Source organism: Equus caballus, chromosome 12 (assembly GCF_041296265.1).
Source record: "Equus caballus isolate H_3958 breed thoroughbred chromosome 12, TB-T2T, whole genome shotgun sequence".
Lineage (NCBI taxonomy): Eukaryota > Metazoa > Chordata > Mammalia > Perissodactyla > Equidae > Equus > Equus caballus.
In genome coordinates, this window is record NC_091695.1 from 42,572,111 (window position 1) to 42,582,986 (window position 10,876).

Sequence of the window (10,876 nt, forward strand, 5' to 3'; positions counted from 1 at the left end):
ATCGTCTGCCCCAAGTCCTGGAACGCTCTTCTGCCAAGCCGCTTCCCACGACACACCTCCGGCCCAGGGCCCCTCAGCCAGCCCGGCACACATCCTCCACGATTCAGCTTCTAGGTAGGGCAGCCAGGCCCTGCTTCCCAGCCAAAGGAGACTGCAGGCCAGGCCACTCCTTTCTGCACCAATCTCCACCCTGTCTTAGTCCCCTTCTCAGGAAGAGACCTCTAGGGGAAGCTCAGGGCCACATCGACGTGACCTTGAAGGTGTCCATCCAGATAAAGCTTTGAGTTGCATCACCAACAACACTTGACCTTGTGTGAGCAAAGGAGACCTTTAGGAAGCAGAGCAGGGGCTGCTGGAGCTGCGGGCTGGGGAGAGCCTCGGTCAGGGCCTTTAGCCCTGGGCAGAGCCCGAGAAACACCCCTCAGCCTCCTCCACCAAAAACGCCCTGTCCCCTCGCCGGGACAGCCCACCTTGGGGACCCTCTCGTTCAGTATGTGCAAGGGAGGGGACTCTGCTTCCTGCTAAACAGTCCAAAGGAAGGGAAGTGAGGAGCCCTCCCCTCCTTCCAAGTCAGCTTATGCGGGGTCCACTTCCTCCGAGGCTGTGGGGCAGGCCACGGGCAGCAATCTCTCTCTTCTCTGACACAGGATGGAGGCCCCCAGTCAGAGACCATAGGTCGTCACAGAGAGGAAACAGGGCCTTCCCTGGAGGGAGGGAGAGGAGCTCCCCTGGACAGGGAACAAGCAAGGCTGGAGAGAAGGGGGACCACGCAGAAGGGCTGCCATGGGCTGGGGCAGTGCCACAGCGGTGTCACTACACACACACACACACACAAACACACACACACACACAGTTTTCACCCTCTGAGGTTATGGAAGTGTTACCTATCTTTATTACAGAAATGATTCCCAGTATTGATGTATCCTAAAGTATGACATTGTACTCCACAAGCTTAGACAATGTTATGTGTCCATTAAATCACAACTGAGCTGGAACAATTTCTTAGAAAGGAGGAAAAGACCACTTACAGAATGACAGAAGATATTTGCAAGTCACATTTCTGCTAAGGGGTGAACATCTAGAATATGTGAGAAACTCGTACAACCCAAAACCCGAAGAAATAAATTTACCTCACTGAAAAATGGGCAAAGCAATTTGAACAGAGGTTTCTCCAGAGAAGACAGGTCAGTGGCCAAAGTCTAGGAAAAGATGTTGAACATCCATCACCCACCATAAACAAGTGCAAATCAAAATGAGATGTCACGTCACACCTGTTACCATGGCTCTCATCACACACTCACACAAAAGATAGTGTTGGCGAGCCTGTGAAGACATTGGAACCCTGGTGTATCCTGTCGTGCTAAAGGTAACATTGTGCAGCTGCTATAGGAAACTCTATGGAGATTCCCCAAAAGGATTCAACCTGGAAATCACATACACTCCACTAATTCCATTCTGAGGTATATATCCTCCAAATTCCAAACTGGAACCTGAAGGGACACAGGCACTCCCATGTTCTTGGCAGTGTCATTCACAAGAGCCAAGCTGTAGAAACGACCTAAGTGTCTGTCCACGGATGAAGGGGTACAGAAACTGGGGCACAGACTTACAAGGTGTAGCCGCCCCTGACGTAGGAAGCGTTAATAATCACTGGAAAAGGCTTGCCAACAAACTGTGACCCGGAGGTGAGAAGGCCAGTTAGATAATGACAGGTAAGACCTCCAGGGGGAGGCAACCCAAGCCAGGCACTGGTCGCCCGGGGGCACAGATGGAGACACAATATCACGCGCAGGAGGGGTAGTTGCCTAGGAGGCCTTGCATGCTCCGAGATAAAATATAGGAGCACAGCAATAACATGATAATATCAAAACCGAGGCCGAGGGAGGGCTCCTTGAGAAATCACTAAGAATTCTTGGCATTCGCTAATTACATTGTTCAGAACACCTGTGTATGTTTAACAGATGTAAGCTATGTATACATTGAAACACTGGTTATAATAAACTCAGAGTGGCCATCAGCCCTCTCCGCATCTATCCTGATGTGTACATTGGATTGCAACACCGACACAAGGCAATATTATTTTGCCTTTATAAAGAAGGAAATTCTGCCATAGGACACGACGTGGATGAATCCAGATGACATTATGTTAACGGAAGAAGACAGTGACAGAGGGATAAAGAATGCATGGTTCCACTTCTGAGGGCTATCTAAAACAATCAAACTCACAGAGGCAGAGACTACAACGGTACTTGTCAGGAAGTGGTGGAGGAGGAAACGGTGAGCCGCGTTTCCACGGCTCATACAGTACACAAAGTGTATTGAGGGAATCCTTTCATGACACGAACAACAGAACATTTTATAAAGCAGAAAGCTGCCTAACACTGTTGCCCTGCCCTGGTCTTGCCCACCACTCTCCTCATATTTGTAGAATCAACATATTTATACTTGAATCCAAATTTACAGAGTTATTCTAAAGACAGGATCACCCTAACTGGGCAGTCACTTTGCACTGAACATGAATAATTCTCCCTGCCCTTTCAGATGTTTGAGGGGATGATTTCAATGGCTGCCTAGTGTTCCTTATCATGTCTCGTACATAACTAGCTGTTTCCATTGTCCCTGTCATCATCGTCCTCCAGCAAACATCTCTGGATGGTGTCTGGAAGTGGAGTTCAATTGATCGCAGCTCCAGACAGCTTCCAAATCTAGAATGCTTCACGGAGCTTCTGGAGCACTTTCACTTTCTCCTTTGCACTTCGGGTGGCAGGCGTTGACACCAAAACTCATCTCCCCTTCTACACTGGGAGCTCCTTCCAGGGCAAGATGCCTCTCCGTCACTTCTGCCACCAACTCTTTGCACAGTGCCTGACATATGGGAAAACCTCAACAAAGATTCAAAACACACAACAAGTCTAGACAGGTGACTCATTGTTGCAGAGAACTTTAACTGTCCATCAAAATCCATCTTCCACTTCCTGGGGCACGGGGCTGCATGCCGTGGTCCAGCCTCCGTGGTGGCCGATGACCACTTCTTTGCCAAGGGAAGAGAAAAGGAACTGACTGGTGCCGCTCTGGACCCGGCTGATAACATCCTCCTGCGTGAATTTCCTTCTGTTCTTTCCAATCATGCTGATGGATGCAGATGAGGATCATGTCCTAGGGAGGGAGAAGGCACACGATGGAAGAACGATGTGTTCCTGAAGGCCATGCGAAAGATTGTGGTCCCTCCAGTCGGAACACCCACCATGCACTGGTATCTGGGAAAATAGATAGTGCTATGCTCCTGTAATTTGGGCTGAGTTTCGATAACTCATCACATGCCAGCAAAAGTCTCAGTCACAGGACTAACTTTAGTCGTGATCCACCTAGCACAATCCAAATGATGGAAGTCTATTTGGCTCTAAGGACAGAGCCGGTCAGTGGTGGGATGGATCTTCATTCCACACCTGTGCCCTGAGCACAGAAGAGCGCTGCTGCTGAAAAGACCCGACAAGCTTGTGCCCCACAAATAAAGATCTGGAAGGGTAGCTGGCCAAAACCACGAAATGAAAACCACAGGAATGAAAGGAGCAGACGCCACCAGGAAAACAAGCCCATGCTGCTATGGAGCGCCGGGTCCAGACGGAGAGGGGCCTGGACGGCTGCCACGAGGTGACGTTCATATTTGCAGCAGCATGACAAGGAGCCAGCCCTGCCTCAAGCCAGGGCTCCGTAGCCTGTAGGAACCGCCCAGCAGTGCAGACTCTTGGAGGCACAAGTGAGGATGGCCAGAGAGGAGGTTAGAGAGCAGGGCAGTGTGGCTAGAAGGAGCTTGACTGGAGAGTCAGGGAGGGAGGAGAGGGGAGGGCAGGACCAGCGCCAGGGGCAGGGCAACGGCGTTAGGCAGCTATCGTTATTGCTGTGTGGCAACCTTTCCCCATCTTTACGGGCTTAACCAACGAACGTTGATTATGTGACAGTGGCACTGGACCAGGAATCCAGCAGCGCTCAGCTGGGAGCCTCTGCCAGATGCTCTCAGGGAGTCGGGCTGTGCTCTGAACTGAGGCAGGATCTGCTTCCCTCCCCCTCTGAGCGCACTCTGGGTCCTGGAGGGACCCCTTGTGACTGGAGGCCTGAGTGCCCCTCTGTCGGTGGGTCTCCTTCAGGGCCAGGCCTCAGCAGCCTCTCTCGAGCACAACCCAGAACACACAGGCCTGTTCCCCACAGTGAGGGATCAGAGAGAGAGAGAGAACAGCTGAGAGTGAGCAGGAGGAGAGCCCTGGACTGTTTGGGACCCAGTCTCAGAACTGGCTTCGCATCACTCTGCCCTCTTCCATGGGGTAGAGGGGAATCACGAACTTCAGGCCACACTCAAGGGGAGTGGATTCCAGCAGCATGTGTAGACCGAGCAGAGGGGATCACAGGAGGCCATTGAGGGAGAAGGAGAGCACCTCACAGGCTCAATGCCCTGGGCAGAATCACAGTCTAGTTCAAGGTGGAGCCAGGTGTGAACCCAGCTCGGCATCCTCAAGGATGGGGCCCTGGCTGCTCCCAGGCTTCCTCAGGGGGCTCTGAAAAGGTGGTGCTGCTCTAACTGCAGTCAGAAATGGAGAGGGCAGGGGGCTGAGACTGAGAAGTCGGCAGCCTGGTCGTGCATTTGGCAAGTTTCTTCCTGAGGATGAGCCCAGGGCAGGCGAACACTTGAGTGTTCCCCATCCATGTCACGCCTAGAATGGAGGGAGCAGGCACCACCTTTGCTGAGCTCATGCTTATGCACTTCTGAACTGAATCCCACACTGGAGAATTGGGAAACTGAGGCCCATAGACAGGTAAGCACTGGCCCACGGCACATGACAGACAAGAGTCCAAGCAGAAGGAACTATTCTGATATTCTAGGGCAAGACTCGAACCCTTCCAATAGGGTTTGCAGTGGACAACAGAAACCGTCAGTTCTTGGGAAGCTCTTGCCCATCCCTTCCTCTGTGGAAGCTGTTTCCTCCTGGGCATCCAGGACGTGAGCAGTGACACACACGTACACACAGACACCTTAGACGGAAGGGCGGACTATGGGGTGGGCTCAGAAGAGAGGCAGACACAGGGGAGGAGAGGAGAGGAAGAAAAAAGCTGTTAGAGGCATTCCCTACATGGGACACTGCTCCTCCAATTTCACAGGTATTTTCCCACTCTGGCCTGAGGGCATCTCCAAGGAGTATGGGCTAGGATAATCCCCCCCGTGCAGATTGGAGGCAGAATGGCCCCGCGGGGGAGGCACCATGGCTTCTCCAGGATGAGGAACAGGGAAGAAGGAGCACTTGTGTCTGCGTCTGTCTCAAAGCTGGGACCCTGGCTGCACCCAGACCTTCTCAGAGGCCTGTGGAGACAGGTGTTTTGGGGATCCTGGGGACACAGATGATACTGCATGGAAAAGGGGGCGAGCAGTGCCCTGCCCAGAGGACTGCTTGCATGGGTGGTATGAGAGGAGGTGGCTCAGGTCACAGTGGTCTCCAGGAAGTGATGTAACCTCTTTCACAACAATGCCCACAGTGCAGGGGCCTCCTGTAAACAGGCACCCAGATCCTCACACTCAGCTCACTTGACTGGAGACAGCTGCTACGGAAAGATGTTTTCCTGCTGTATCCTGCCTTACCACGTCTATGGTCCCCAGAAGACCTGGAGCCATAACCTTTTTACTCGTTTTAAAGGGTGGCTCACCTCTCATACGCCACACCTATGGCCATTTGCCAGGAGGTCATCAAAGGTAACACGAGGGGGCCTACATCGGGCTATCCAGCTCAGGCCACCTCTGTGAGCCCCCACTGAATGGCCCCCACCCTCTCCCTTCCGTGGGGGGGATCCTCACTTGGCAGGAACTGCTGGGTGTACAGCTGATCACCTGGTGCTGCTGCCATCTTCACATCCCAGGACAGGGCTGGCACCATGGAAAGGGGATTCCCAAGCTGCCTCTTAACTGGGCCAAGTTTCCTTCAATTCTTTTTCTGGTGGGAGTCACCTTCGTTTATAGCATTACGTAGTTTCAGGGGTTCATCATTATATTGCGATTTCTGTGTAGATGACATCGTGTTCACCACATAACGACTAATGACAATCCATCACCACACACATTTGCCTAATCACCCCTTTCACCCTCCTCCCTCCCCACTTCCTCTCTGGAACCCCCAATCCAATGCCTATCTCCTGTGATTCTTTGCTGCCGTCATCCCTGATTTATGAGAGTAGTCACAAGGCTATTGGACTTTCTCCCTCTGAATTATTTCACTTAGCATAATACCCTCCATGTCCATCCATGCTGTCACAGAAGGCCAGATCTCCTCCTTTCGGATGACTGAGTAGTATTGCACGGTGTATATATGCCACATCTTCCTCATGGGCAACTAGGTTGCTTCCAAGTCTTGGCTATTGTGAAATATGCTGCAAGTTACAGAGGCATGCTGACATCTTTACCCATTCATGTTTTCACATTCTTGAATACATACCCTGTGGTGGAATAGCTGGGTCATACTGTAGTTCCATTCTTAATTTTCAGAGGAATCTCCATCCTGTTTTTCATACTGGCTGCATGGGTATGCACTCCAGGCAGCAGCATAGGCAGGGTCCCTAATCTCCACATCCTCTGCAACCCATGTTTTGTCCTGTCTTGTTCATTAGAGCCATTCTGATGACTGTGACGTGAGATCTCGTGGTAGTTTTGATTTCAACTTCCCTAAGAAGTGGTGAGATTGAACATCTTTTCATGCGCCTGTTGGCCATCTGTCTATGTGGGTCTGGAGTGGAGAGAGTCAGCGAGGTGTGAGTGCCCCCGAAGTCAGTGAGCCAGTGCTCTGAGGCTTCCTGCCTGGCTGCCGGGCACTGTCTTTACAGGTCGTTCCTCAGAAGTTTGGAAAGGACAAGACACATCAGTCCTTCCTCTCCCTGACTCTACAGGAAGGAATGATGCGGCACCCGGCTGACACAAGCCAGCGCTGGGCCTGGGTGAGTGCAGGTGCTCAGCACACCCAGCACCCAGGGCCCAAGGACACCAAAGACAACCCCCGGTCCTACAAGGCCCTGGTACCAGTCCTGCTCCAGAAGGAATCTGTCTCCCCATCTCTGCCCCCAACCTGCCCGCACTGCCCAGCTCCTGTCTTGGCCACATTCAAAGTCACTATCACCATAACTCTACGAATCCCAGAAAAGAGACTTTTCTCCCATTTCACCTCATGTTTGGTCAAGGGGGTTGTTGCATTTTTCTACACATTTTCCTCTTTCACCCCATCCCCAAGTGTCCATGATGACCTCACAATCCTTCCACACTTTCTCCACGTCTCACACAGCCTCATGATGGACAAGGATGCTTTTCCCCAAAATGATGTGGGGCTCATTGGGACATGGGTGTTGCTCTGTCTTTTGCCCTCCTGAGGAACACGTGCCCATGGCCCCTCCAGGTCAGGGGCCGGGGCCTCACTGAGCTGCACGACATTTTGGATGGCAGAGCCTGGACGAGACTGATTCAGCCCTTCACTGCTGTGGGACCTCATGTTGTCTTTTCATCAGTGCTGCACTGAACGTCCTGCCTGTCCTCCTGTCCCAATCCATCCCACCGCAGGGAAAGCCCCCGTCTTCTCCTCTCTGCAATGGGCTCTTCTGTCAGAAACCCCAGGGCTGATGCTCTTAACACACACAGGTGCTGTCAATTCTCCGCTAACACATTGATCTGCTACTGGTACTGATACTAACACGTTCGTTCATTCCTCTGTCCCATTCTACCAGCAAGACCAGAAGTGTTTCCTACTCTGGGCACTCCTGTCCCACCTCTTGCTAGAAGTCACTGGGAGCTTGAGGCATTGCTCTGACGGCCAGCCCCAAACGTCCTGGTGCCCAGGATGCTGCCTCTGATGCTGAGCCTCTCCTCTGTGCCACCCCAGGCTCTCGACACATCCACAGTGGACAAGAGATCGTTTCCCCGGCTGTGGACGGTTCACAACACTCCACTCGAGCGTCTGGTGGCTCACCTTGTGCCCGCCTTCCTGCTGTGTGACACCACTTTTATCCACAGCTTCCTGTTGACATACACAGATGTGGCCACCACACAAGAGGTGCTAGATGAGTTCTTTAATAGGTGAGTGCCCTGCCCCTCCCCAGGACTCTGCGGCTCCAGCTACCGGCATGCTGGGAGTCTTGGGGAGGTCCGTGTACCTCTCTGAGCCTCAGTTTGCTCCTCTGAATAATGGGGAGAACAGAGGAACAACCACCAAGGGCTATTGTAGGGACTCAATGAGCTCCTGCCTGGATGGCCCTTTCGAGAAGCTGAGCCCTATGAAAGGTCAGCTGGATTGGCCCTCCAGGGCTCCGTGCTAGGTGGGAGTCAGACAGTCACAAAAGACTCCTCAGGCAGCTGCCATCCAGTACAGTCAATGTGATGCCCTCCTGTCTCCTCTAGTTACAGATTCATCCTCTTTTGTAGAGTGGACGACGCGCCCACCCGCCTATGGAAAAAGTGAGTGGGCACTGGATCAAATGGGAGGGCCTCCCTTCTCCACACTGTGAGGGGAGTGTGGGGCCTGTGATCGGGTTGCTGGCATCACCCGCCATCCCAACATCTTGTGATTCCTTCGGGCCGGCAGAGTTCTGACGGCTTCTCAAAGAAGAGAAGACAGCAGTCCAGGAGAGCTCTGGAGGGGGCTGTGGGTGTTGTCGGAGCCCAGGCGGGAGTGGAGGATGCTCCTACAGCACCCAGATGCATCCAATCCCCATCCCAGTCCCGCCTCCACTCCCCATCCTGGGACACAGAACAGGAGGTGTCTGAGCATCCTGCTCACTTATATCATAGAACCTCCATGGTGGGGGCTCCGCTGCGTCCCAGTGAGCCCACTCCATGCTCAGGGGCCAAATGACACCCTCCGTGTCAGCCCCTAGCAGGAGGGGAAGGTCACCCACATGGGTCACCTAGTGAATCAGGCAGCACAGAGGCACAGGAGCTAAAGGCTGAGGTGTTTGGAGGGCAGTAGGAAGCATGGGCGGGAGACAAAGGCCATTGTTCCCTCATCGGCCAGATATTCACTGCACCCTACTGTGAAGCAGTGTGTGCAAGAACAGAGCAGATGGCCCCATGCCCTTCCCTCCTGGACTGGCATCCCAGTGGGATGTGCCAGGAGACACTCGAGGACTGTGTCAGGCTTCCCTGAGGAAAAGGATGGGCGATCACACCAGGGACCGAGTGCTCTCACTTCCCAAGGTGTTATCCCAGCCTCTCCTTGGAGACGCAACCTGTTCTGCCAAACTGGCCAGGTCGCACGCGCACGGAAAGTGGGACTGGACCCTGGCTGGGCAGGAGCAGGAGGCACTGGAGCCCAGGCCCCCACGGAGGTACCCTGGGAGGTCAGTGTGTTAGGAGAGGCCGGTTCTCTGACTCTGCTGCCCACCTGTCTCTCCTCAGGGCCTTGGCCTTCATTCTTGGCACGTGGATGGAATCCTATCCCCAGGACTTTTTCCAGCCCCCACACTTTCCCAGCTTGAGAAGGGTATTGGCCTTCCTTGCGTTCAGCATGCCAGGCTCGCAGGTGGAGCATCAAGCTCGCCTTCTCCTTTCACAGTTGCTGCACCCTGAGCCCAGCGAGGCAGAGAGTCAGGGTGAGCAGGACACAGGCTGTGTGACACGGGCGTGTGTGGAGGCAATGTGGCCGGGCCGCTCAGCGCAGAGCCTTCAGAGGCTGGGGTTAGGCTGGGAGCAATGAGCTGGCTCCCATCACAATTCCCACGGACTCCAGATACGGGAGAGCTTCTGGAGAGCGGTTCGTGTACTGAGTCTCCCTGATTGGTGAGCCGTTTCCCTTCCGTGGGAGGAACATGGAAAGACAGTCACGTTTGGTTTCCCTGTGTGTGTTTGTCCGTGTGTGTGTGTGTGTGTGTGTCTGTGTGTGTATGTGTGTGTGTGGCATGGTTACCTTGGGGTATCTTTTTCTTTTCACCATTCACCCATGTTAATTCGTGATTGCAGTGACAGTACTTTATAACCTTACATAAATATCAAGTGTACAGCGTTATATATTTCGATTTCTGTGTAGATTACAGCAGGTCCCCCACCCAATGACTAATTACAATCCGTCACCACACACATGTGCCTTGTCATGTGGATGTGGTTTTCTCTTCTTGGATCTGCAGCACCAGCTCCTGAGAAAGATCCCAAGCCAGATGAACATCGCCCCCCTGCTCCAACTCTAGTGCCCACCGCACCTCAGAGCCACAGATCGACGTCCAGCGCCGCAGCCACCTCGAGTCTCAGCCCGGATTGCTCTTCAAGCAATGGAAAGACCATTCACGTCCTCCCAGCAACGAGCCTCAGCCCCTGGACCATGGCCCCACCACTGAATTCTGCCCCTTCCCCTTTACCACCAGTTCATTAAAGTTCTGTTTTGTCTTGCACATGCTTAATGCTTGCCTTTAATTTTTCTTGTGATGTTCACTTCAACAGGATGTCATTCCTGGATCCTTTCCAAATGTCCATTTCCCTGGCCAGGAGGACGCTCACAGTGTTGCCCGACCGTCATCCTGACCTCATTCAAGAACACTGTCGTGGGAGAGAAGGCCTCTCCCTGTTCTCCTCTCAGTCCTCCTCCCTCCCACCCCATCCCTGGGGCCCGCTGAGCTTTCTGACTCTATGGACTTACCTCTGCTGGGCTGTGCAGCTGAGCGGACGCATCCAAGATGTGGCCTTTTGTGTGTGGCTAAGTAATATCTGAGGAGTATGATTAATCACTTTGTAAATTTAAGAAAACAGGTTTTTTTTAGGGAGAAAAATCCCTGCTCCATCAAAGCTTATGTATGAAAAATGAAGCCCTCATGTTGACTATTGTCTTTATCTGGGGATAGGCACCACATTTAAAGGGTGACACGAGAGCTG

The 10,876-nt window shown here is 53.0% G+C and overlaps 1 protein-coding gene across 10 annotated transcripts; it reads left to right on the forward strand.

Moving 5' to 3' along the window:
- The first annotated feature begins 322 nt into the window (after window positions 1-322).
- Window positions 323-10,398, forward strand: LOC138916439 (ral guanine nucleotide dissociation stimulator-like). Of its 10 annotated transcripts, none has more exons than XM_070228891.1 (7): window positions 323-4,808; window positions 5,152-5,362; window positions 6,859-6,969; window positions 7,902-8,095; window positions 8,417-8,473; window positions 9,413-9,606; window positions 10,138-10,398. In XM_070228891.1, the coding sequence occupies exons 2-7, from the start codon at window positions 5,231-5,233 to the stop codon at window positions 10,377-10,379; spliced, it is 930 nt and encodes a 309-aa protein (XP_070084992.1). In that variant the 5' UTR covers window positions 323-4,808; window positions 5,152-5,230; the 3' UTR covers window positions 10,380-10,398. The 10 variants fall into 10 exon arrangements, 9 of the variants coding, with proteins under 9 accessions (XP_070084992.1, XP_070084994.1, XP_070084995.1 ...); XM_070228892.1 differs by having other exon boundaries at window positions 2,640-3,778; XM_070228897.1 differs by lacking the exon at window positions 5,152-5,362 and adding an exon at window positions 6,646-6,710 and having other exon boundaries at window positions 2,978-4,808.
- The last annotated feature ends 478 nt before the right edge of the window (window positions 10,399-10,876 follow it).

What these genes read in the sequence shown, in the direction of transcription:
- LOC138916439 (XM_070228890.1), top strand. Translation starts at nt 5,600, where the DNA reads ATGTTTTCCTGCTGTATCCTGCCTTACCACGTCTATGGTCCCCAGAAG. An exon ending in CAAGCCAGCGCTGGGCCTGG is followed by an intron (nt 6,970 to 7,901) that starts GTGAGTGCAGGT and finishes GTGCCACCCCAG; the next exon opens with GCTCTCGACACATCCACAGT. An exon ending in CCCACCCGCCTATGGAAAAA is followed by an intron (nt 8,474 to 9,412) that starts GTGAGTGGGCAC and finishes GTCTCTCCTCAG; the next exon opens with GGCCTTGGCCTTCATTCTTG.